This window comes from Chlorocebus sabaeus, chromosome 14 (genome assembly GCF_047675955.1).
Source record: "Chlorocebus sabaeus isolate Y175 chromosome 14, mChlSab1.0.hap1, whole genome shotgun sequence".
Classification (NCBI taxonomy): Eukaryota; Metazoa; Chordata; class Mammalia; order Primates; family Cercopithecidae; genus Chlorocebus; species Chlorocebus sabaeus.
This window is the reverse complement of record NC_132917.1, coordinates 42,089,300-42,117,217: the sequence shown is the minus strand read 5'-3', so window position 1 is coordinate 42,117,217 and position 27,918 is coordinate 42,089,300. Positions and strand designations below refer to the sequence as shown.

The 27,918-nt window shown below is 40.1% G+C and overlaps 1 protein-coding gene and 1 long non-coding RNA gene across 5 annotated transcripts in view; one reads left to right on the top strand and one right to left on the bottom strand.

The window, feature by feature from the left end:
* Positions 1-1,132: 1,132 nt before the first annotated feature.
* LOC140713318 (uncharacterized) lies at positions 1,133-6,649 on the top strand. Its single transcript, XR_012095270.1, has 2 exons — positions 1,133-1,802; positions 2,118-6,649. It is a non-coding gene; the product is annotated as an uncharacterized lncRNA (long non-coding RNA).
* The window catches only part of EML4 (EMAP like 4), a 165,840-nt gene continuing 143,398 nt past the window's right edge, over positions 5,477-27,918 (bottom strand). For all 4 annotated transcript variants that reach the window (XM_007970827.3, XM_007970828.3, XM_007970829.3 and 1 more), the window contains 6 exons: positions 17,933-18,021; positions 16,446-16,543; positions 12,387-12,474; positions 11,745-11,843; positions 8,999-9,129; positions 5,477-8,276 (listed from right to left, as the gene is read on the bottom strand). In XM_007970827.3, coding sequence (XP_007969018.1) covers positions 7,806-8,276; positions 8,999-9,129; positions 11,745-11,843; positions 12,387-12,474; positions 16,446-16,543; positions 17,933-18,021 — 976 coding nt within the window. In that variant the 3' untranslated portion in view covers positions 5,477-7,805. The remainder of the gene's footprint in view (positions 8,277-8,998; positions 9,130-11,744; positions 11,844-12,386; positions 12,475-16,445; positions 16,544-17,932; positions 18,022-27,918) is intronic.

Below are 27,918 nucleotides of genomic sequence, written 5' to 3'. Positions count from 1 at the left end.
GCCCCCTCTGACCTGTTGGGGGAGCACTGCAGGTGCACAGGTGCAGGGAGAGTTTCAAAAGGCTTTGTGGTAGTAGGGCTTATTTTCTTCTCCATGTTGCCTTCAAAAGCATAAAAAGAAGGTAAAGTTTCTACATCATTATGTAAATTTTTTGAGACTCACAGGAAGTTGCAAAAATAGTAGAGTCCCATGAACCCTTCCCTCTGCTTCCCCCAGTGGTGACATCTTATGTAACTATAATGAGACCAGGAAAGTGACATTGGAAGGACACAGCAGTTCAGACCACAGGCTTCCTTGTTTCCAGCAGTTTGGTGTACACTCTGTGGAATCCGACCCCACATGTAGACTCATGCGGCGGCCACCCTACCCATCGCTACTGCAGAGGAATCCCCTTGTGCCACCCCTTTGTAGTTGCCTCCTCTCCCAGCCCTGTCCCCTGAAGTCACTAGTGTGTTCTCTGTCTCTGTAGTTTTGTCATTTCAAGAGTGGTGTATCAATGGGATGCAGTTTGTAAACTTTTGAGATGTGCTGTTTGTCACTGGTGCTCCTGCCCGTGAGCACCATCGCGTGTGCATGTGTCCACAGCCCTTTTTCTTGCTAAGTAGTATTCCACTGTGTGGGCTGCACGTCACTTGGTTTTTCTGTGAAGATTCCAAGTGGCAACATCACTTTTTAAATATTGAGATTCAGGCTTTTGGAGTGTTGATTCTAGAATTTAAGCAATGGGTAGATGGTTTCAGTAGGTGACCAATCCAAGATTCCTTAGGAATAATTTACTTTGTACATTCTCCATTATACATTATAGCATCTAGTTACAATTTTCTAATTTTGAGGGAACGTGACTTTGCTCTAAACCAGTTCTAAAATATACAAAGTTTGTTTTTACAACCTTTCTAGAGTGTATGCTCTGTGAGGGCAGGGGCTACTCTTTCTCATTTTGGGATTCCTTGCTGAGCCCCACACAGTTCCTTGCCCTAGGCAGGTTCTTAATATATATCTGATGAATGGGTGCCTCCTTTAGATCCTCAGTTCCACACACTCCCCAGGACTCACACTGGCTGCCACTTTGAAGGTGGTAGCAACACAATGCGTGTGTCTTGCAGAGACTAAATTCCGTAGAAGAGGAGCTGCTGTAAGGCATCTGACTTACATTTGTCAATTGAAACAAATGTTTCAAAAGAGCTTTACGGTGATGGCTCCAGCTTCTGGTTTCCCTGCTTCTAACCAGGTTATCAAGTCATTCCAACCCAGTGTCGGCCAAACGGGCATCACTGTGGACAGTGACAGGCTCCAGAGTCTCCTGTGATCTTTCCTAGGAGGCACAAGGGCTTGGTTACTGTGATCAGTCAAGCATGGGACGGGATGACCAGGCTTTGCATGTTAGGAAATTCCTTTTCCTCCCTGAGGCCCTTTCCCTTTCATCGGGCACTCACTTTCTTCTCAGTGCTTTCAGTGAGATCGGATGAAGGGACACCCTGTCAGGAGTCGATGTCGGCCTCTGGAATCGATTTTGTTGAATCCCACTGAGATAGTCATCAGCAGCAGTGGTCCATATTCATTTGTCAGTGGATGGCTCCTCAGGAAAATCTATTTTCAGGCCTGCAGGATTATGTTGCTAAAAGGGAGAAGAGACGGAAGATCAAAGTTCTACGGCTGAGCATGGAGTTGGCCCAACCTCCCAACACTTGCAAGTGAGCGATGGGGAACGAGGATGAAGTGGAAAAAGCACTTGGCCGATGATGGAGAGAAGCTGCCACGCTGAGCTCAGTGAAATGGAAATTGCCCAAAGCCTGGAAAATAAGGTAGTGGTGTCTTCACCCCAGTAGGTTTAAATTGAACATTGGGGAGTAAGGACTTGTGTGCCCAAGGTCAGAAAAGGCAAGAAGAACAGGCATTTGCTGGCAGCAGGTGCCACAGTGAACCAGCCTGGCAGCTCCTCTGCCTCATGCTGTGCTTGTAGGGATAGCAGGGAAGGATTTGTACATAAGCCCCCCTTCAACTCTGACACAATTCAGAGTCCAAAGCCTCATCATCACCTTCTTTTCTGCCAGTCTTAAATTCTTCTATTGGAAGTTTAACCGATTTCATTCTTATTAACAACCATTGTTATTTTACAGTGCATATAACCTACAGCAGATGAGCATGGCAGCTGGCTGCGCGGACTCTGGAGGTGGGAGTACCTGGCTTCAACTCATAGCTCAGCCAATCGGCTTCTCTGTACCTCAACTTTCTTCATCTGTGAAATGGAGATAATGGAATTTAGTATTTTGAAAAGATTGAGTTAATACATGTTAAACACATGAGGTGTTAACTATTTTCATTGAATAGCATTTAGTCATGGGGCTGGACCATATTTTAATCATTGAGCACCTTGCTTTTATTTCAGCCTACTTCTTCATGTTTTTGTCCTTTGAGACATAGAAGTGGTGCCCTATAGGTTTTCTACCAGATTTCTGAATTGTTGTTTATTTTCAAGTTAAGGATGGTTTTTGGAAAAACTGCATTCTGGCCAGGTGCAGTGGCTCACGCCTGTAATCCCAGCACTTTGGGAGGCCGAGGCAGGCGGATCACTAGGTCAGATCGAGACCATCCTGACTAACACAGTGAAACCCCGTCTCTACTAAAAATACAAACAAAACAAAACTGCATTCTATTATCACATTTTAAATTTTTTTACTTTTTTTTTTTTTTGAGACACAGTCTTCGCTGTGTTGCCCAGGCTGATGTGCAGTGGCGTGATCTCAGTTCACTGCAACCTCCCGCCTCCCAGGTTCAAGCGATTCTCATGCCTCAGCCTCCCAAGTAGCTGGGACTACAAGTGTGCGCCAAGAGGTCTAGCTAATTTTTGTATTTTTAGTAGAGATGAGGTTTTACCATTTTGGCCAGGCTGGTCTGGAACTCCTGATGTCAAGTGATCTGCCTGCCTCTATCTCCCAAGTTGCTGAGATTACAGGCATGAGCCACCACGCCTGGCCTGTTATCACACTTTAAAAATTAAAATAATTGCTTATGAAATATCTAGTCTTCACAATTCCCCAATTGTCTTAATGTTTTCTACCATTTGTTTGAATCAGAATCCAACAAGGCTCATGGTGGATGTTTAAATACTGATGCTTTGTGATATACAGGGGAGAGGATGTGGGAACAATTGTTTGGCCTTTAAGAGCGTACATCAGGCCGGGAGCGGTGGCTCACACCCGTTAATCCAGCACTTTGAGAGGCCGAGGCAGGCGGATCACCTGAGGTTGGGAGTTCAAGACTAGCTTGGCCAATAAAGTGAAACCCTCTCTCTACTAAAAATACAAATAAAATTAGTTGGGCATGGTGGCGCACAGCCGTAATCCCAGCTAGCTACTTGGGAGGCTGAGGCAGGAGAATTACTTGAACCCAGGAGGCAGAGGTTGCAATGAGCTAAAATTGTACCATTGCACTCCAGCCTGGACGACAGAGCGAGACTCTGTCTCTAAATAAATAAAAAAAAATAAAAGCATACATCAGCATCTAGTAATGAATGTGGTCCCGTTTGGATTGGCAAATTCTTTAAAAGTGGTCAGTTCAGTAGGCCATGGTCTCCTGAGGATATCACCCATGAAGAGACAGTGGATAAAGAAATGAAACAGGCTGACGTTCCCAGGAGACAAACTTTTCTATTTGTTCTTCTTCCTTTTCCTTTGTCTAGGAAATGTTTTACTTTTGAGAGAGTGTCTCCTCTGTTGCCCAGGCTGGAGTGCAGTGGCACGATCTCCGCTCACTGCAACCTCACCTCCTGGGTTCAAGCGATTCTCCCACCTCAGCCTCCCTAGTAACTGGGACTACAGGGGCACACCACACCTGGATTTTTTTTTTCTTTTTTTTTTGTATTTTTGGTAGAGACAAGGTTTCACCATGTTGCCCAGGCTGGTCTTGAACTTCTGGGCTCCAGCGATCCACCTGCCTCAGCCTCCCAAAGTGCTGGGATTACAGGTGTCAGCTACTGCGCCTAGCCGGAAATGTCTTCTTTACATCAAAGCTTTTAAGGCTATTATCAGGATCTATTAATGAAGGGAAGGTAGAGCAGAAATTCAGGTTTCTTTTGGAAAGGTGAATCAATCACCATAAAATGACTAACATTACATGAGTCCCTGTGAGGAGAGGAGCTGCCCCTTCACAAGGAGATGCACCTGTTTTTTGTTTGGGAAACATACCTACAGACCATTGTGTTTCTGTGGCTGCTGGAGACTCCGGTCGTGGGCATCTTTGACAAAGGGGCTTTTCCAGCAGGGTGGGCATCAGTGATGGTGATGCAGATGTGCAGCATTACTGTGCTGTGGACTCACCTCCTCCCAGACTGAGGACCGAGACTGACACAGACTCTCTTCTGTTTCCCTTGTCTCCTTTCCAAAGTCTATGAATCTACCCTGGTCCTTTCCTTCTGTGTCTAATGAATGTCTTTCTCCTACTGTGGAGGAGGACGTACAGATTTTGAAGTTCTAGAACACAAAGTCTCAGCATGGCTATGATCTAAACGAACATGGGCTGGTTACTAAACCTCCCAAACTCATTTCCTCATCTATAGTCACCTCCCCTGTATCCCTGAGCACCTGGGTGTTGGGGGATGTTGGGTCCACAGTAGGTGCTCCTCCAGGAGCAGCTCTTCTTGGTCCATATCCTGCCCATCTGCTCTTCAGCCTTCTTGGTCCTAAAAACATGTACTTGTCCTTTATTTCCAGCTTTAAGCTTCTAGAAGTTACACTGATACAATACCTCACTGTGCCCAAAATCTAATTCATCATTTCTCCATAGATAAGTTTTGGATTTTCTTTCTTTTAAAGAAAAATCACATTGTTGAGTGGGTTTGTTTTGGTGCCCACTAGCCATTCTGTCTCAGAATCAGTGAAAATGGAACTCCTACCCCAGGATAGCCTCTAGTGGGTTAGTATATGTAAGTGGCTGTGGATATTCAGTCAACCAGGGACAAGTAAGGCAATAATGAAAACCTCATCATGTCTATGATTGTAAAACTAGGGAATGTTTGGAATACTATCAACCTATTCTTCATAAAGGAAAATTTGTAGTGGCCAATTTGTGACTGTGGTATACAGAAGATCTACGTTACTAAGCAATATGGGAGAGATGGGAGAAAGCGGAGAATGCCATGGCCTACTGAGTTCAAGTACTTCACAAAGGCTAACACTGCAAGGCAGCCTCGTTGGACGGGTAACCAAGATCATCAGGATTATCCAATATTAAACATGAGAGAAAAAGTGTTGACATGAAATAAATGAAAACAAAGCTATCCCCATATTCAATAGGAACATAAATCAGAAGTAATTTCCTCTAACATTATGAGATGGGAGTTTGTTACTACCAGAATGATTTCGTCCACAGCAGCAGCAGTAGCCCACTGATAAATATTGTCTTCTGAATTGTCCTGCCTTCTGATAACTGGATAGTCATGGAAACTAGCAGTATAAATGAAGAAAGAGTTAAGACGCACTTAGAAAGAGGAAACATTTTGATTATTTTATTTTTTAATCTTCAAAATCTTCTGCCATGAGACAGGAATGCATGATAGCAATGGCTCAACTTCTTCACATGAAACACTTGGATTCATTTTCATTCACAAGTTTTTCTAAAAACATCTACAATTTCATAACCCCACCCACTTCCAACCATTATCACAGATTTAACTGACCATTAAACAGTAGTTGCCAGCACTAAAGAGCTGGAACGCTTCCTGCGTATTAGTAGTGTCTTTTGAAACTACCACCGAAGAGTATCATGATTATAAATCTCATTGTACACGGCAACCCCAAAGGTGACTGATGTTCTCAAAGAAACTCCCTGCAGATCACCGAGAGCTGTATTCCCCAGGTACCTAAAGAAATGCTCTTTCTTCTCCAAGAACTGCCTGTTCATGTCAGTATATTTCTTGCAGGGAGTATCCACACATGCTGATCTGATGGTGTAATCATCACTGCTAATAGGCAGATATATATGCCTGATACTTACTGGCGCGCTCTGATAACTATGTACAGAACATACTGAAAAAAGATGGGTTGCTTGGAATCTCTCTTCTTTTGAAGAGAACTATTTTGAGGTTTTTTAACAGTTGTAAACAAAAGGAAAGATATACAGATACCTATACACACAGAGATCTACACTGAGTATTTTCAACGTGGTGCATATCTTCTTATCTAGAGATACACACAGTGTCTCCACTCGTCCCTTCACACACACCCACACCCTTCCATACAGCGTGTGACTATAAATGTAAATGTCCTTGGGAGTTCACTGGAGTTTTCATATTACCAAATGATGATGAAATACCTGATTTGTATTACTCCTGAGAAGATATTAGAAGGGAATGACAGTTCTGATGCACTTTGGAATGGCACAATCACGTAAACGCCTGCATACTTAAGACTTCTTAACTCATCCAAAGTTTCTAAACATGATTTGACCAAAAAAATAAAAAGTATCAAAACAATGCAGCAAGTTAAAAAATCAAAACACTTTTTTATAATCAAAGTATCAACAAATATATAGGAAATACATGTTTGTCAGCAATTACTCTTACAATAGGAAACATGTACTGAAAACCATAGCTAGCCAACAGAACTTAAAAAAGAAAAACCTTTCCAATGCATAATACATGCATTGCCCAAAATAGTAGGATAGCCATGTTAGACTTACAAGACTTATAGCAACTCCACCAGAAAAAAAACTGCTACACAGCAAATCTGTTAAGTATGCTGTTGGTAAAAAAAATTGCTATGACTGTTATCCACATTTCTGTAAAAAAAAAGAATTTGCAATTTGCTGAATATCTTATCCCTCATATAATTTGTATAAAAATTACAACAAAACCAATAAATTTCAAGCACCAATAATCTAAACTTACTGTATTTATATTTCTCCTATTATTGAGGGAACAAATTATGATGAAGGCTTAGCTGAAATTAGCCAGGTAATTATTACAGTTTAGTTTTAAAGGCATGTGGTTTTCCTTCCATTCACTTGAATCTCAAACATTTGAGAATGTTTAGGCTAGTAAAGGACTCCTTGGAGGAATCCATCATTTCTGAGTATTGAAGGTTTTAATATACATTGAAAGCTCTTTAACAAACCAATGCTCTCTTAGTTCTAGGATAAAACAGATTTGCACACAAGAAATTAAGGGACCGTTCCTCATTATGACTGAGGAAAGGCAGCACCTCTCTAGTAGACTAAGAGCATGTCTGGACATCCACTGGTAGTGTAAGAAAACGGCATTTTTTTAAAGAAGGCAACACCATTGCACTTGGCAAAACTGAAGTTTTTCTTAATTAAAAAATTTCCATTACACATTTGGGGTGAGAGGGTATCTCAGTAAGAGTACTTTTTTTTCTGGTTTCTTTTTCAGGGGGAAAAAAAGTAGTACAGTCTGAGCCAGTAGATGAGTGACAGTGTTTGTGATGCCTCTGGTTGTTCCTGAAGAAAATGTTCAGATAACAAGGGGGTTTGTTTTCAAAATCAATGCAACTGCTGTTTTTGTTTCCAGTATTTACATCACACTACTTACGTACACAGTAATTTGTGAGACATCATCATTGTTTCAGTCTTCTCCTAGTATTAAGTTTGGTTAATTTTCAATAAACACCAAACTAAACCTTTAAGTTGGCTGCTTCTGAGAGACTGAAAATAAGACTATTGAAGAAAACAAATCACATGGAAACCAAAATCTCAATCAACAGTGATTCTCCATCACTGCCCATCCTGTTATCTGAACTTTATCACAAAATCACATGCAGCTGAAGGAAAAGAGTAGCACTGAAGCCAGGGTGTTAGGACAAGGGCAAAGGGTCTTGCTGGTCCTTTGGAAGGGTGGCTTCGCCCTGCTTGCTTATCTCATTGGATGGCTCTTCATAAAGAGGCTCACTAAGGTCTCCGCTGCCCCCTTCACTCTCCTCCTCGCTGTGGTCTTCGCTTGGCTCCACGGTTTGTTCCAGGCTGTTCTCCAGAAGTGTGGGAGAACTGCTTATTCTACTTTCCTCTTCAGCTGTCTCATTTAAGGACTGAGAAGGAGGCGGTGTGGGAGTATCAGATTGGATGACACTTTCAGTGGAAGAGATGGGGGCTTTGGTTAGAGTAGTATCCGCTACAGTCTCATTCTGAGGCAAAGATAACTTTTCCACAAGTTTCCACTGAATGATGCTCATGTCTTTTCCACCAGTTGATATCAGGTGACTGTCATTGTGTGTAAAACTGACGTTGGTGACATGGCTGCTGTGGGCACTGTACTTGTGGCTGGGAGCCTATATGAAATAAATCAGACAGACAGGAAAATTCAACTCGTTCTTGACAAGCCTGTTTCAGGAACAGAGGTGATACTTAAGGGGGGTAAACTCAGCTTGTGAAATGGGCAATCCAATTTAAAGCCAGAAGTCATCGAATCTCAGGAGTAAGACTAGCCGTTATTTCCTTTTATTACCACTTTACATAGGAGAAACAAAACAGAAGAATTTGACATCTCTGTATTTTCACACTATATGTTTAAAAAAAAAATAGCTAAAAGCCTGTCTCTTCTAGATGCTGGTAGTATACTTGCCAGAGCTTAGTAATTATTCTTCTGAAATGGTTAGGGGAACACTTACTATGTTGGCAGGATTACAGGAGATTTGGGAAACAGTTCCATTAGTTTTATAATGTTGAATATGTGTCCAACAAATAAAATATTTTAAAATATTTAGAGAGGTTTTAAATTGCCAACAAATCAAAATAAAAAGCAACCGGACGATAAATAAACACGAATAATCCATCATCAGTCGTCATTTCTACAGCTTGCCTCTCCTTAGCCTTAGGAAAGGGGAGAAGAGAAGCACCGCCTGGCTGGATGCTCACCGATGGCCCTTATCTCCCTCTGTGCGCTGGAGTAGCATGGAGAGGAATCGGTAACCTACAAATATTTTCTTGCCATTGATGGAGAACCATCCCTGGACAGAAGGCCTTATAACAGTTTCTATTAAAGTGAGTTTACCTTTGCTTTGGAGCAGGGATACTGAAACAGATGGACTTTACAAAAGTCATCGGCAACAGCTATCACCTTTCTATTGTGGGATCGCACCAGTGCATTGATATCTGTCCCATCAGATCCTTCTGGCCAGACACCTTTGATATGGAAACAGGGATGCAGAAAAATTAGCCGAAAAAGTGTAACTGTGACGCTACATATGTTTATTTTTAGAATCTGTTTAGCTTTTATCTGTGTTCAAACTCTTAGCTGTTAACATTTCCTTTACAAATTTCTCAGTGGCTCACACTGTTCTTCATTCAAATGAAGTCCTGTCCAAAATCTAACTAATAAAAAATCAAAATAGCCCTAAAATGGAAAACCCAATGGTGCTCAATAGTAACCAGCAGGTGGTGCTAATAATTTATTTTACTTTCAGCTTGACTTACACCTCAGCAATAAGCTCTTCCTTTTTAAAGTTTCTGGATGGAGGGAATCAGTTACTTGTATAAACAAGGTTCAAAAACAAAGCCATAACACCAAGTCTTCAAAGTGTAGTCTAGGTTTTCTTTCAGGGAGGCACCTCAAAGAAAACCTCAGAGAGATTATTTCTTATAGAAAGCATAAGCCATCCACTAGTTTAGCATGCTATCCCATAGAATTTTCCTGGAAAGATTATGTCCCAAAATAAGACACACCAAATTTAATTATTCTGAATCATTATGCAGCACTAATGATCACGTTGAACATAATTTTCACAGACCTCTATTAGGCTAGATTGGAAGTATGGAACATTTAAGGGTTGAGATGTTGGCCACTTGTGGTTGAATGCTACTCCAGAGAACAAATATGTTTTTGGTAAATTTGCTAAAAACAAGTCAAAATACTTTAAAATTGGTCTCTCTTAATAATTTAATAATGTCTTCATTAAATAACCACAGAAGCTATCAGCTGTGGGTCACTGCTTCATTTTCACCTACAATAATGAAATTGTTTATGGACAGAATTATTTTGTGTTTAATTTCTTCCTGGCCTATTAGGCTTCTCTGTCTTGACAGCACTTGTGGTTCGAACAATCACCTATAATGGATTATTTTTCTAATGCACATAGCATAAAGAAATGTTCAGATCTATGATCAGGCTGGAGAACTCAATTCTCAGAAGGCAGAGATATATTGTTAGAGAAAATATTAATTTTTGTGCATTGCTTTAGGTATTGGTGCCACATCCATATCCAGTGTTTTAATAACCTGAGCATAACACTTTTTTAATTCTTTGTAAATAACGCTTTATTATTTTAATTTTTCCATCTATCTTCTAACCCTTTCAGAAGGATACCTAAATACTGAGGAAGGCTTAGAAAACAGTCATAGAGGTCAGATTTCCAGAAATTTACAAAACGTCAGATTAGGAAGAAGTCCCACATAGTTATCTTTATATAATTCTACTAAAAATGCCTTTGTATTTCAACAAGTGGTGTAAGGCAACTAGACATCCACATGCAAAAGAATAATAATATACACTGACAAGGACATGGAGAAGCTGGAACCCTCATACACTGCTGGTGGAAATGTAAATGTAGTCACTGTGGAAAACAGTCTGGCAGTTGCTCAAAAGAGTAAACATACAGTTACCATTTGACTCAGCAATTCTACTCCTAGGTAAATACCCAAGAAAAATGAAAACAAGTCTACACAAAAACCTGCACATGACTGTTCATGGCAGTGGTATTCATAATAGCCAAAAAGTAGGAACAACCCAAGGTCCATCAACAGATGAATGAATTAACAAAATGTGGTCTATCCACAGAATGGGATATTACTTAGCCATAAAAAAGAGGAAAGTACTGATGCATGCTGTAACATGGATAAACCTTGAAAATGTTATACTAAATCACAGAAGCCAGTCTCAGTGCATCACATATTGTATGATTCCCCTTATACAAACTATACAGAATAGGCAAATCAATAAAACAGATTAGTAGTTGCTGGGGGGTGGGGTAGAGGATAAGAGAGATGGGGTAACTGTTAATGGGTACAGGGTTTCTTTGTGAGATAATGAAAATGTTATAAAATTAGACCTTGATGGTCACACAACTAAGTATACAAAAACCACTGAATTTTACACTTTATTTATGAGATGGAGTCTCAATCTGTCGCCCTGGCTGGGGTGCAGTGGCACAGTCTCAGCTCACTGCAACCTCTGCCCCCCAGGTTCAAGCGATTCTCCTGCCTCAGCCTCCCATGTAGTTGGGATTACAGGTGCACGCCTCCACGCCCAGCTAATTTTTGTATTTTTAGCAGAGACAGGGTTTCACCATGTTGACCAGGCTGGTTTCGAACTCCTGAACTCAGGTGATTTGCCCACCTCGGCCTCCCAAAGTGCTGGGATTACAGGTGTGAGCCACCACACCTAGCCTGAATTTTATACTCTAAATAGGTGAACTGTATGGTATGTATCTCAAGCTACTTAAAAATGCCTTTCCAAATTTAATAACTTCAATTTTCACTTAAAGAAAAACGGGAAGGTAATCTGTACTACTATGTGAATTCCTTGTCTTTCATATTGAGGACCAAAAGTGCTGGATTCTGCAAAATACAAATCCCATGTTTGTTCAATTCTAACACATTTTATTTCTCTGAGGCTGACATTAATAGTGATGAAGCTAAAGAACACACAGACTATTTTTCATTTATAAATTTAAGCAAGTAAATATTATATATGAAAAACCCACAAGCCACTTCTTTACATCAGGTGTCATGCATGTCCTTACCAAAGACTTGAAATCCTAGCACACAGGTGTATGTCGTCCAATCAATGTCCTTACAATCCGATCGATTCCTGATTAGTTTGCAGCCGTTTGGAATGTCCCCTTTAAATTTAGAAACAGGAAGTATAATCATAGTGCTTGTGTACAAATGTATTTGAAAGTGCATCTTGATTCAAACTAGCCACGTTTACTTGTATTTATAATCCATACACTGAAAAACATTAAGACACATTTAAAAAGGAAAAGAAAGTGTTCACTTTAACAGGGTTTATAAAACCACAAACTGTTTCCCATGGGAAGTTTTTTTTTTTCTCTCTCTAAAAAGCATAAATGCCCATCCATTATATTCCTCCCTGCCTCCAGGAGAAGTAGTAAATGAAAAACCATTCAGAGCAGCATCAATTTGACAGAGTAATTTCTTATTACTACATGTGCCTTCTGTTCTACACTATTACATTAATTCATTACTCTTGGAGAAGTGAACCACATTTGAGATTCTCATTACTTTAGCTCCGTGTAACATATGCTTTGTCAGGTTAAAGAGTCTGGCAAGCATTCTCCGCACAATTCCGATTCCATGCAGCCTGTTCATTAGCACCCGTCAGACACGTCTCAACCCATATATATCTGATCATTCATACTTACAGTACAATATTTCATAGTCTCCCGAGTTAGACATTATATACTTGTTGTCTGGGGACCAGTCAAGGTGTGTGATGTAGCTGGAATGTCCCTAGAAAATAACAGATACACTGTTAGAAAGCATTTAGAGTTCTGAATGATAAACAGTTTAACAGCTAGCCAATACTGCTTTCTGAATACACATTTGTTGGAATTTCCAAAGGAGAGGAAGCAGTGTTACACCCTCCAGAACTGAGCAGGCTCACAGCAGATCCTTAGCGCTGGATACTTGGGAGAAACTTTCTGGCCTATCTAGATACCAGAAACTAGTACCTACTACCTGTATCAGACACTTCCAAGAAAGACAGTCTCTTAAACTTGTATCTTACAGGACACTACAACACGTATCATACCCTCTGGCCTTATTTCATGTCATTGGTGTCCTCATGAGAGTGACTCCATTTTTGAGAATGAAGTGTTGGTTGTAAGTTGTGCATAAGGAATACAGTTTACCTGGGCTACTTCTTAACTCTCCATGGTACAACTCAGAAGCTGAGGAATACAGCGCCCATATATGGTCTATGGAGGTATCCTAGAGAAACTATCTCCAAAGAATGTTTTGGGGGAAAATTCATTCAACGCTGTACTCCATCAGAACAGTAGGACTCAATATAATCATCTGATTCCTTAGAACATTCCTTAAGCAGGAAACAATGATCTTTTTCTGCTTAGGTTTTAACACTGTGGGAGTTAAAACAAAAAACTACGAAACACTAATTTTTGTTGGCTTCCCATATAAGCACTTACGTATTTCCAATAAACTATTTCAGATAAATTACCAGATCTTATGGTTCACCAAAGCTGACAGAGACCTGAATTTACTTTTACCTCCTATAGTCTGTGGTGAAACACATTTAATTTCTACCGTGCTTTTTCAATTACTAACTTTATTTTTTTGAGACAGGGTCTCACTCTGTTGCCAAGGCTGGAGTATAATGGCGCTATCACGGCTCACTGCAGCCTTGACCTCCCTGGGCTCAAGTGATCCTTCCACTTCTCAGCCTCCTGGATTGCTGGGACTATAGGCACATGCCATCACTCCCGGCTAATTTTTGTATTTTCTGCAGAGACAGGGTTTCACCACATTGCTGAGGCTGGTCTCGAACTCCTGGGCTCAAGTGATCCTCCAGCCTCAGCCTCCCAAAGTGCTGGGACTACTGGCATGAGCCACTGTATCCAGTCAATTACTAGCTTTCTGGTCACATGATTTTCTTCTTTTTATTTTGAGATAGAGTCTCACTCTGTCACCCAGTCTGGAGAGCAGTGGCGCAATCTCAGCTTACTGCAACTCCACCTCCTGGGTTCAAACGATTCTCATGCCTCAGCCTCCTGAGTAGCTGGAATTACAGGTGTGCACGACCATCCCAGCTAATTTTTTCTATTTTTAGTAGAGACGGGGTTTCACTCTGTTGGCCAGGTTGGTCTCAAACTCCTGGCCTCAAGTGATCTGCCCACCTCAGCCTCCCAAAGTGCTGGGATTACAGGTGTGAGCCATGGCACCAAGCCTGATTTTATTTTTTTTCACCTATTCTTTTCTTCCTCTAAGATTTTTTCTTTTTTTCTTTTTTAATTGAGACAGGGTCTCACTCGTTCACTCAGGCTGGATGGAGTGCAGTGGCATAATCTTGGCTCACTGCAACCTCCGCCTCCTGGGTTCAAGTGATCCTCCCACCTCAGCCTCCCAAGTAGCTGGGACTATAGGCGCGCACCACCATACCTGGCTAATTTTTGTATTTTTTTTTTTGGTATAGACGGGGTTTCAACACATTAGCCAGGCTGGTCTTGAATTCTTGACCTGAAGTTATCCACTTGCCCCAGCCTCCCAAAGTGCTGGGATTATAGTGAACCACTGCACCCGGCCAAGATTTTATTTTTTAAGTTAACAAATTCAGTGTACCTTAGGGATAGTTTTTAATGATTTATATTAGAGCAATGACTCTTAATTCTTTTAGTATCCTTCTGAAGTCTACCAATGTGTCCCCAAACCTTTCTGGAGCCATAATCTCTACCATAGTGCTGTATGGGAAATAAACATATTTAAACAAATTTAAATTATATGAATCTGAGAAGTGAAGCTTTCTGAAATCACTAGAAATTAAGCAGTATATTGGAAAACAGGTTGGGAATCACTTGCTAGGCATACAGGGGACCTACTAACTTAAGAAATCAGTTTTCATAGACAGCAAGATGCACATGAGCCTGATGAGCCTGATGGCTGGCTCTGGCGTCTGGGGAAGCCATGCTTCTAAAATTAAAACTTGCTACATGAAGATTTAACAAGACTGGTCATGGCAAAGTACAGGCCTCTGAGAATTTCACCCTAATGTAACAGTATTTAAAAATACTATCTGCATCTTTGTGCAAAGCTTTCAATACCATTAATTAGAAGAGCATCAAAAGCATTGTATATATACATGATATTCATGCAAAAAACATCTGTGTTGGACACAGATTATTTTCAGAAGGTAAATCAACATAAAAGTATTCTCAAAAGGAGTCTTGAGTAGGAGAAGTCCCCAAATTTAGAAAAGACCTTAGAAAGGTTATTAACTCATATTTAGAAAAGAGAGTATTTTCTGCCTGGCATCGATTCCAATAAATAAGCAAAGAAAAGATGAAATGCAGCTGCTGGGGTCTATGTTACCCTCCCCACAAATCACCTCAGTGTCCTTCCTCTACCCAACTCACAGGCTAATGCAAAGTATATGCACAGCTTAGAAAAAGAGCCTCAAACTTTACTCCATGGGCACAAACACAAGAGCAAATTCTAGTATATCTCCTTGAAGACAAACAAGTAGTCTAAGCTGGCCCTTTCACTATTGTCATTAAGTAGCCATATGGCGTTACCACAAAAATAATCCCAAGTGACAAAGAGAATATGCCTATGAAGAAAAAAATTCAGAAATACGTGAGTTAAATCTTTGTCAACTGCATGATGATTATCACCTGAATCAGTGGTTTGCAACTGGTTTAAGATTACCTGGGGAGTTAAAAAACAAACAACCAACTAAGCAACCAAGGTCTCAATTTAGGACCTAACTTTTGTCCATCTAGAGCTATGCTGTTCAGTCGAACTTTCTGCAGTGACAAAAAATATCTGTATCAGTGCAGTCCAATGCAGTAGCAACTAGTCCCCTGTGGTTTCTAAGTAACTGAAATGTTGCTGCACTCTCATTGCATTTAATGGTATGAACAGAAAGTTGTGGCTAGTAATTGCCATATTGGAAAATACAGGTAGAGAAGTCTATTCTTTCTCTACTAATTTGAAATACCCCTTTTATTACTTAGTAAACTTCCACAAAAACATAAATCTGTTTCTGGATGCTTTTCTGTTTCATCAGTCTATCTGCTTATTCCCAACCACTAATAGTTCTGTGATACGTGGAAAATTTCACATGAACTAGAACTTATTTTATTAATCCCATAAATATGGTGAAAATCTAAAGATCATATCAAATTTAGAGACTAGCTTGTAGAAAACATATCTTTATCAGGTTTTTTATTTAGAAACATGCTATGTCTAATTCTTTCAGCCCACTGAAGGCAGAAGTGGGCAACAAATTACAGGAAACATCCTTCTGTTAACTCTCTTAAATGCAGACAAATATCCATGTACATTCTTTTATTTGTAGTAGAAGAGAGGTGATATATAATGTTGTAGGGTGTTGAAGGGGGCAGAATCATAGGAGTTAAGATTAAACATGAGATGTTCTTTTATTTCTGACTCATTCAGTTTTCAAAAAGTGTTATTCTAAAGGTTTCCTATGGAAATAGCTTTAAGAAACTGTCTTAAAACTAGTCAAAGAGTGACAAATATTACACCCCCATCAAAAGGAGACGTCTTTTTAGAGCACACAGGGAACGCTAATGTTCTGCTGTCAGGTATTACCAGTCCCAGTTTTCGAAGACAGATATTAAAGCAGCTAATGACAGGAAACAACACATACATCGATGTAAACATTTGTTTTTAACAGAAGTAAAATTTCCCAATAATTTTACAACTTGTTTTACTTCACTACTTACAGTGCACCTTCCATATCTGCTATATTTTCTTCCATTTTCAGAGACTACATAGAGGTAAATAAAGTTGTCATGAGATCCTACAGCCAGGAAGGTACCATCTAGAATGAAATAGGCCAGTGTTGACTAGAGAAATATACTGATAAATTTATTTACTGTTATTTTACTGGATCTATCCTAAATGACAAATTTTACAAATGCTGTTAAATCTCATCAATTTAACTGTTATTTGGCAAATGATGAATGAATCCTATCCACTAAATACATTTGAAAAATCAATGGTCATCCAGTCTAATACACAATCCCTTCTTGGAGATGCTTACAGGCCTTGGACTCTAGGCCTCATCTTCTAGTTAAAATCCAGCTCCAGAGAGGTTATTCTGCCTTCTTGGGTGGAAGGGTACAGGGTTTACATGGCAGGCTGAGCAGACAGCTGCTTAGTTCAGCTAGCATATATGATCTGTCCAATTACAGAGCAGGTGCTCTTGGGAAGAGACCATGTTCCTTTCTTTTGTGGAGTCCTTCCCTGTACCCACCACAGCACTAAGCACGTAACAAATGGTCAATAAAGTCCATGTCATCTCTGGAGTTCGAGAGCTATATTTGCAGTGGTTATTTGCTACTACAACACTAAAAAACAATAAAACGTAACAAAACAAACCCCAGAAAAATGTTAAAATTTTTGTGCTTCAAGAGGACTCTTTTCAGGCTCATAAAGTACATACTTTTCCTTCCTTGTTCAATTTAAATAATACTACTCTGTGATTCCTTTGAAACAACTGAGCAGGAATCAAAAAGATTCTCTGGATCCCGTGCTAATGCAACAACTATTGGTGTATATTTTCAAATAAAGAAAATGTCAGACTAACTCCAGGGAAGAATGGTGTGAATCAAAGCCACATTAATAGGAAAAGGTAATTGGGGTATTATCATAGAAACTTAATATTGTGAATAAAGTACAAATAATTACTCTCAAGTAGGCTAAAGGAATATATCAAATTCTTATAGAGCATTTAATTAACAAACCAATCATTACTATGTAACCAAGACAATGCTCTAGATTCTAAAGGACTTGAAGGGCCTATAAAATTTGTGTATTTTTAATTTCTCTGTAATTTCTTTTACATTCTCTTATAAATAAAGAAAAGGTTGCTAACCAGATGTGACATTTAGCCTAATATCTATTGAAAATTCTAAAGTATGCGTAGTTCTGGAGAAAGGGGGTTTGACTGCACTTTATTCTGCAAATGTAGCTGTAGTAGTCCATTTTAAATTTGATGATTCAGAATGTTGTTTAACTTTAGCAGATCTTTTGCAGTTTCTGGCAGTTTCTGGCAGCAGAATTTAATTTAATGTTGGGGGAAACAGATTTAATACTTAACAACTCTAACGAGAGAAAAAATTAGTCAGCCTTATCAGAAGTAAAAGTATGCAACTGCAGTGAAGTGCTGTGAATGCCAGGCTTGGGAGGTGGGAGTAAATTTGCCTACCTATTGAGTAGCGCATCACAGAGAGCTGTTCATTCCCGTCTGTGTGGATAGAAACTAGATCTCTGGTTTCTGCATCCAGAACAAACCACCTGTTAAGAAGTAAAAACCAAAATTTTCTTCAGATATTAGCATTCATAGAAAAAAAAAGTTTTCTTTTTTTTTTTTTTTCTTGAGACAGTCTTGCTTTGTCATACGGCTGGTGTGCATGGAGTGATCCTAGCTCACCACAACGGCCTTGAACTTCCGGGCTCACACCATCCTCCCACACCTCAGCCTCCTGAGTTGCTGGGACTACAGGTGCATACCACCATAACTGGCTAATTTTTAATTTCTTTTTTGTTTAGAGATGGGGTCTTACTGTGTTATCCAGGCTGGCCTTAAACTCCCACCTCAGCCTCCCAAACTAACGAGATTACAGGCATGTGCCACTGTGCCCAGACAGATCTATTTTTTTAATTTTAAGAATTTTTAATAGTGGTCCTTAAGTATGACATGTTTTCTTCTTCTGATGAAAGATAAATTCAATTAGCAAAATGCTGCTAGATAAAACATACATAAATATATATGGGCCTAGACATATTCTCATTTCTATTTGGGTATTCACTGACTGCCATTCCTGTCTCTTTGCTAGGCACTGTTTAAATATAAAACAGAAATACAGGATCAGTGTTCTTGAAGAAGACACTAAGATGGGAGAAAGGAAATGAGTCAGTTGAAACAAAGAATGAAGAAATGCCAACCTCAGTGATGGTGACTCAATATAATAGAGGAACTCATAGGAGGAAAATGAATGATAGCAAACAGAAAAACATCCTTAGGAAATATGTAAGATGCGGGTCGAGCTGAACACTGAGGGAATGTCAGACATTTTAGGCAGGAGGAACAGGAGCTGTATAGCTAGGGAGGTGGGAAAAACCATGGACAATATGAAGGTGGGAGGGAACAGTAGCAAGTCATTCATTTGGTGTGATTCAAAAGAACCAGTAGGGAGCACTCTCCTCCCCGAGACCTCCAACACCTGCACAGGGGAGCTCTAAATTCTTTGAAAGAGGTATTTTTTCATTCACATTTATAGGAAAAGTCAAAATGCAAATGCCTCTTGAGAGGTAAAACAATGACTTAAATCCAATGACATTATAAATCTCTATTATTAGACCTTTTTCCTAAAAGTATTTGAAGGAAAGGATGGGTACTTCAGAAGAGTATGGTAAAACCAGGGATATAAAGCAAAGATGGGAACCGTGGACAGGCAAACTTAAGGCTGCATAAGATGGCAGCATGCACAGCCGGTTGGAAGAATTCAGTTGAGCACTGCCCAGATTAGAGTAGGCACTAAATATCTTCAGAATGAATAAGTGAACAAATAAATTAAAAGTAAGTCTTGAACATGTTAAAAGCCAAATTTTAGCAAGAGGTATTTAATAGTAGTGCAGTGTGCAGGAAGAAAATGGATGGGATGGAATGAACAGGACAAGACTAGAAAAACAATCACTACTTATTGGCCTTTAAACTCAAGTATTCACGTATAAATTCTATTTCTCTTACCTGAGTAGATGACAGAATTTACAAATTAGGTTAGCTGCCTAAAAGTTTCAACCCATAGCTTACAAGTTACTAAAAATTCATTCATGAACTGAACAGGGCAAAAAAAGCAGCAAGTTTTTTTTTTTCTTTCTGAGACGGAGGCTTGCTTTCGTCCCCAGGCTGCAGTGCAGTGGCAGGATCTTGACTCACTGCAACCTCCCCCTCCTGGGTTCAAGCGATTCTCATGCCTCACTGTCCCGAATAGCTGGGATTACAGGTGGGCGCCACCACACCCAGCTAATTTTTGTATTTTTAGTAGAGACGGAGTTTTACCATGTTGGCCAGGCTGGTCTCAAACTCCTGACCTCAGGTGATGTGCCCACCTCAGCCTCCCAAAGTGCTGGGATTATAGGCGTGAGCCACTGTGCCCGGCAAGTTTTTATTTTTAATCTTTATTTTTTACCTGCTCCTACCTTCTGAGTCGTTTCATTTTTAATTATTCAGATGGAAAAAATTCCACCACTAATATAAGCCAATAAAAATAATCATGATGACAGCTTTTTTTTTTTTTGAGATGGAATCTCACTCTGTCACCCAGACTGGAGTGGAGTGGCGCTATCTCGGCTCACTACAACCTCCGTCTCCGCCTCCGGGTTCAAGTGATTCTCGTGTCTTAGCCTCCCAAGTAGCTGGGACTACAGGCATGCCCCACTATGCACCAACAATTTTTCGAATTTTTAGTAGAGACAGGGTTTTGCCATATTGACCAGGCTCATCTCGAACTCCTGGTCTTGAACTCCTGACCTCAGGTGATCCACTTGCCTTGGCTTCCCAATGTGGTGGGATTACAGGCATGAGCCATTGCACCTGGTGGATAAGTTGCTTTTCATTTTGAAGCATTATAACTAATATCTGGGAAAGGGACCATTTCCCTCTTAAATTAAAAGAAATATTTAGGAGAGAGAAAAGGGCTTAAAGGATTTTTTTTTTTTTTTTAAGCTTAGTGATATTGTTTAACGTGGCTTAGTGTATTCAAGGTAGAATTGAAGACTAAAAGATCCCAATTTTTTACCTTGTCAACAAAGAGCCAAACTCTGTAAAATATTTGAAGAGATTTATTCTGAGCCAAATATGAGTGACCATGGCCCATGGTGAGAAGGCCCTCAGAGAACATGTGCCCAAGGTGGTTGAGGCACAGCCTAGTTTTATACATTTTAAGGTGACATGAGACATCAATAAAATACATGTTAAGGTATACACTGGTTTGGCCAGGCACGGTAGCTCACGCCTGTAATCCCAGCACTTTGGGAAGCCGAGGCAGGTGGATCACTAGGTCGGGAGTTCAAGACCAACCTGGTCAACATGGTGAAATCCCGTCTCTACTAAAAATACAAAAATTAGCTGGGCATAGTGGCAGGTGCCTGTAATCTAAGCTACTCAGGAGGCTGAGGCAGGAGAATTGCTTGAACCTGGGAGGCTGAGGCTGCAGCGAGCAGAGACTGCACCACTGTGCTCCATCCTGGGCGACAGAGCAAGACTCTGTTTAATAATAACAATAAAAAAAAAAAAAAAAAAGCAGCAGCCAGGTGCAGTGGCTCACGCCTGTAATCCCAGCACTTTGGAAGGCTGAGGCAGGTGGATCATGAGGTCAGGAGATCGAGACCATCCTGGCTAACCCGGTGAAACCCTGTCTCTACTAAGAATACAAAAAATTGGCTGGGTATGGTGGCGGGTGCCCGTAGTCGCAGCTACTCGGGAGGCTGAGGCAGGAGAATGGTGTGAACCCAGGTGGTAGAGCTTGCCGTGAGCTGAGATGGCGCCACTGCATTCCAGCCTGGGAAAATAAGAACAAAAACAAAAGACGATATACATTGGTTCAGTCGGGGAAGGCAAGACAACTCGAAGGTAGGTGGGGGCTTCCAGGTTACAGGTAGATTTAAATACTTTCTGACTGGCAGGCCAGGCGCAGTGGCTCACACCTGTAATCCCAGCACTTTGGGAGGCCGAGGTGGGTGGATCATGAGGTCAGGAGATGGAGCCCATCCTGGCTAATAAGGTGAAACTCTATCTCTAGTAAAAAAAAAAATACAAAAAATTAGCCGGGTGTGATGATGCCTGTAGTCCCAGCTACTCGGGAGGCTGAGGCAGAAGAATCGTTTGAATGCGGGAGGTGGAGGTTGCAGTGAGCCGAGATTGTGCCACTGCACTCCAGCCTGGGCGACAGAGCAAGACTCCGTCTTAAAAAAAAAAAAAAAAAAAAAAAAAAAACTTGGCAATTGGTTATTATCAGTAGAAAGGAATCGTCTGGGTTATGATATGGGGTTGTGGAGACCAAAGTTTTATCATGCAGATAAAGTCTTCAGGTAGCAGATTTCAGAGGGAATAGAATAGAATAGAAACAGAGAAATGTTTCTTATCAGACTTAAAGTCTGTATTAATATTAAATGTTGGTTGGCTTTTCCTGAATTCTAAGAGGTTATAACAAAGCATGACCTTCCCTTCCCATTATGGCCTGACCCAGTTTTTCAGGTTAATTTTGGAATTCCCTGGCAGAGACGAGGGGTCCAGTCAGATGGTAGGGAGGCCTTAGAATTTTATTTTTGATTTATAACCTATCAGTGAAATCTCTAAACGTATGCATAAATTTTAGTAATTTGTGAGCTATGGGCTGAAACTTCCAGGCAGCTAACCTAATTTTGTCATCTACTCAGGTAAGATAAATATCTTTCATATGTGAATACTTGAGTTTAAAGGCCAATAAGCAGGAAAACTGGCACTTTGAAGCCATATGCTTCATGTTTACCAATTATTTTCATTTCAAAAAGTGCACAGGAAGGCCGGGCATGGTGCCTCATGTCTGTTATCCTAGCACTTTGGGAGGCTGAGGCAGGAGGATCACTTGAATACAGGAATTCAAAACCAGACTGGGCAACGTAGTGAGACCTCATCTCTATTTTATTTTAAAATAACATTAAAAGTAAAATATAAAATAAAAAACAAAAACCACAGAAGAAATATACTTTATTGCAACTTGACAGTACCCACAGGTTATGTTTCTTCTGAGAATGTAATTCATTAACCAATTTTTATGAGTATTCCTATGAAATTCCTCTGGGCCTAGAAATGCCAAAGCTGATGCCAAGTGCCTTTTTAGAATAAGGGAACAAAATAATTTCCTAGTTCAGACTGAACTGACACACCAAAATAACAAGATACAGAGCTGCTCTGTATCACGTGAGTTTTTAATGAGTTTATGGAAACTTTATGACACTCTCATGCATTTAAAAATTATTACTTTTATCTATTTATTATTTTTGAGACAGGGTCTCACTCTGTTGCCCGGGCTGGAGTGCAGTTTACTGCAGCCTCAACCTCCCAGGCTCTCAGGTGATCTTCCCACCTTAGCCTCCTGAGTAGCTGGGACCAAAAGCATGTGCTACCATGCCTGGCTCATTTTTTGTACAGGAGGGGTTTTGCCATGTTGCTGGTCTTGAACTCCGAGGCTCAAGAATCCTCTCACCTTGGCCTCCCAAAGTGTTGGGATTACAGGTGTGAGCACCACACCAGCCCAATTTTTATTTTGGAGAAGCACCAACTGATACTGTTTTAAGATTGTTTCAAAGTCAGTTTAATCTTCCTAGGAAAACTATGTAATTTTATCTCTTTGGACACTCCCTGAGAATGTAATGAAACCCTTTAGTGTCTGTTTTGGTAAAATGTGTAGAAACCTAAAAACTCTTAGTCATTTACTGGTTAGAGATAGTGACTATCAAAAAAGAAACCAAAAAACCCCCACCAAACAGTGCCTAAGTTTTCTATTTCTTTAATTATTAATACATTATCAGACACTAATTCTTCTACTTTTGGTAAATAATTTTTAGTAGTAATTCAATGTTTGTTATTAAAGGTATACAATTTCCATATATAATTTTGGAGTTCCCACCCCTTTTCATTGCAAGCACTATGTTTTACCTTCAGAAAAGACTTTTTGGCTCAGAGGCTCCATCTCTAACAACAAATCCTCTAGCCAAGGGGATTTTCCACAAATTAAAAAACATTTTTTTAAAAAAATTTCACTCCTGGCTTCAAGAGATCTTCCTGCCTGGGCCTTGGGCCTGAGCCACCATGATGGCCAAATAAACAAATATTTAAGTTTTTACTATTTCATTGTATTCTTATTCTAGTCTAGAGTATATACATTAGAACCAAGCTTCTGGCTGGGTGTGGTGGCTCATGCCTGTAATTCCAGCACTTTGGGAGGCTGAGACAAGCAGATCACTTGAGGTCAGGAGTTCAAGACCAGCTTGGCCAAATGGTGAAACCCTGTCTCTACTAGAAATACAAAAATTAGCCAGGCATGGTGGTCCACACCTGTAGTCCCAGCTACCTGGCATGCTGAGGCACAAGAATCGCCTGAACCCACGAGGCAGAGGCTGCAGTGAGCTGAGATTGTGCCACTGCACTCCATCTTGGGCAACAGAGCAAGACTCTGCAAAAGGGAAAAGGGAAAGGGAAGTGGAAGATCCATTAAGCCTTACAGAATCCCATAATGATTGTAACTATGGTACTGGCATTAAGCACAAATATATATATATGGAACAGAATTCAAAGTCCAGAGAAAATCTCATACATCTTTGGTCAATTTATTTTCAAAAATGGTGCCAATACTATTCAATGGAGAAAGAAAAGTCTTTTCAACAAATGGTGCTGTAACTGAATATCCACATACAAAAGAATGAAGTTGGACACCTACTGGGCCATACTATATATGAAGATTAACTCAAGACGAATTGGAGACCTAAAGGTAAGAGCTACAACTATAAAACTCTTAGAAGATAACATAGAAATAAATATTTATGCCCAAGAAACAAGAGAAAGAACAGATAAACTAAACTACATCAAAACTTAAAACTCTGGTGCTACTAACAACAGCAAGAAAGTGAAAAGACCACCCTCAGCATGAGAAAAAATATTTCAAAAAGATCTACAAGGAACTGTATCCAGAATGTATAAAAAACTCTTACAAGAATAGACAACCCAACTCAAAGATGGGCACAGGATTTCAACATACATTTCTCTAAAGAGAATATACAAGCGGCCAATAAGTACTTGAAGAAATGCTCAACATCATTAGCCATCAAAGAACCATAATGAAAAACCGCTTCACACCCACTAGGATGGCTATAATCAAAACACAGATAATAATATGTATTGGCAAAGATGTGGAGAAACTGAAACTCCTCATACATTGCTGGTGGAATCATAAGCCAATATGGCTGCTGTGAAGAAGTTTGGTAGTTCCTAAAAAAAAAAAAAAATTTTTTTTGTTGCTGTTGTTTTGTTTTTGAAAAAGGATCTCACTCTGTCATCTAGGCTGGCGTGCAGTGGTGCCATCATAGCTCCCTATGATAGCCTTGACCTCCCAGATTCAAATTATCCTCCCACCTCAGGCTTTTGAGTAGCTGGGACCACAGGCATGCACCACCATGCCTGGCTAATTTTTTTTAAAATTATTTTTTGTAGAGGCAAGGTCTTGCTATATTGCCCAGGCTGGTCTCAAACTCCTGGGCTCAAGTGATCCTCCTGCTTCATTCTCCCAAAGTGTGGGGATTACAGGTGTAAGTCACCGTGCCTGACCTTAAAATGTTAAACATGGAGTTATCACATAACCCAACAATTCTACTCCTTTATATCCCAGAGAGCTGAAAACATATATACACTCTAAAGCTCGTGTATGAATGTATGTAGCAGCATTATTCATAGCAGCCAAAAAGTGGAAATAACCCCTATGTCCATCAATTGATGAAGGTGGTATATCCATACAATGGAATGTTATTTGGCCATAATACACACTATGTATGAAGTACTCAACGCGGATAAACCTTGAAAACATTAAGTGAAAGAAGCTAATCACAAAACACATTATATGATTCATTCCGTTTATAGAAAATGCCCAGAACAGACAACCTACAAAAAGAGAAAGTGGGTCAGTTGCCTAGAGCAAGGGGGAGGTGGGTGGGGTAATGGGGAATGACTATTAATGGGTACAGGATTTCTTTCTGGGTTAAAAATTGTTCTGAAATTAGACTGTGAGGATAGCTGCACAACCCTGTGAACTTACTGAATTATATATCTTAAATCAGTGAATTTTATAGTATATGAATTATTTTTTATTTCTTTTTTGGGGGGGTATGTGAATTATATCTCAACAAAGCTGTTAAAAAGAATCCTTTCTATGTGAGCATTAACTTCTGCTTTTTGTTTTGAGACAGTGCCCAGGCTGGAGTGCAATGGTGTGATCTTAGTTCACTGCAACCTCTGCCTCCTGGGATCAAGCAACTCTCCTGCCTCAGCCTCCCGAGTAGCAGGGACTACAGATGCACACACCACCACGCATGGCTAATTAAAAAAAAAGTTTTTGTAGAGACAGGGTTTTGCCATGTTGCCCAGGCTGATTTCAACCTCCTAGGCTCAAGCAATCCACCTGCCTTGGTCTCCTCCCAAAGTGCTGGGTTTACAGGCATGAGCCGCCGTGCCCAGGAGCATTAATGTGTTAAGGAAGTAGTATGCCCACTTAAGGTTACAGGTTTAATTTTTTTCTCTTAAAATTACATTAATAATACATTACTTTAAAATGATAATTGTACTTATTTGACGCTTTATTCACACTGTGCTTACTCTTTGGTTACATGAAGTAGAAGATATCTAGATCTGGACACGAAGACATCATTACTTTTTTTTACTAGTCACTTTTTGTGGATCATGCACAACTTGGACATGTGTTGCATTCTACTAGAAAAATGTCCTTGGCTGGGTGTGGTGGCTCATGCCTGTAATCCCACTACTTTGGGAGGCCCAGGCAAGGTGATCACTTGAGGCCAGGGGTTCGAGACCAGCGTGGCCAACATGGCAAAACCCTGTCTCTACTAAAAATATAAAAATTAGCTGGGTATGGTGGTGGGCGCCTGTAATCCCAGCTACTTAGGAAGCTGAGGCTAGAGAATCACTTGAGCCTGGGAGGCAGAGGTTACAGTGAGCTGAGATCACGCCATTGCACTCCAGGCTGGGAGAAAAAGGGGAACTGTCTCTAAATAAATAAATAAAAATAAAAATAAATACATAAAATAAAATAAAAATTTCCTAACCCTAGGTGTGAGTTTTTTCAGGCTTAGGGTCAGTGATAATAATAGAATGGCTACATTAAGATTTTTCCATTTTAGACAATACAGTCAGTTATTCACAGATCCAAGGCAAAAATAAAAACAAACGAGAAAGTTTCCCAAGGACCAACAGAACCTAACCAGATGTGAAACCAAAGACAGGAGTTACACACAGAATGAACACTGACAACTACATCTCCCCTAGATTCTAATCAATCTCCAAATAGACTGCCAGCACTTTCAATTTAGTTATCGCATCACTCTCAGTTATAAAGTGTTTTCTACTTACAACTCCAAGAGAAACCAATTGGCTTAACTTTAGTTTAAGTCACTAAAATTGAGTGACTTTCCATTTTAAGCTTGTCAATGATGACTTCACAGCTATGCAAATGTTTGAAAGTAATTCCAGTGAGTTTTTCAGAACAATTTTCCCTTACAAATTGGGGCTGTGTATGTACATTTGTAAACACAGTGTTTTCTTCAACCAAGCAGTTTATCTTCATGATTCAAACCCTGCTAGCCTTACAATCGCCCATTTAGTGTTTGACTCCCTTGTATACATAGTATGCTTTTAAAATGTCAATCAGTGATTTAATTGTCAAAGATAAACCTTCCTAACAATATTTCTAAGAAATGCTGTAAATATCTCAAAGAGTATTGTCGGATTAGAGGAAAGGTCAGGCTTTGGAACCATGCAGCACCTGAGCTCAATCACAAGTAACAGCACTCCATGGGTCTTGGTTTCCTGTCTGTGCAATCATGATATTAATGAACACTTTGTTACATTCTTGTGAAGATTGGGAGTAACAGATAAAAAGAATTTAGCGGCTGGGCACGGTGGCTCACGCCTGTAATCCTAGCACTTTGGAAGGCCGAGGCGGGTGGATCACGAGGTCAGATTGAGACCATCCTGGCTAATACAGTGAAACTTTAGTAGAGAGTAACACGTCCCTACTAAAAATACAAAAAAAAAAAAAAAAAAAAAAAAAAAAAAATTAGCCGGGTGTGGTGGCGGGCGCCTGTAGTCCCAGCTACTTTGGAGGCTGAGGCAGGAGAATAGTGTGAACCTGGGAGGCGGAGCTTGCAGTGAGCTGAGATTGCGTCACTGCACTCCAGCTTGGGTGACAGAGTGAGACTCCATCTCAAAAAAAAAAAAAAAAAAAAGATTTTAGCACAAGGTCATCAGACACTGAATAAATGATACTTCTTACTTTTATTATTTCAAGGACTTTAGCATGTGTGATAAAATAAAGATTTGAAGTGAATTTCTTTGTGGTTTTCTGAAAACTAGATCAGCACTAC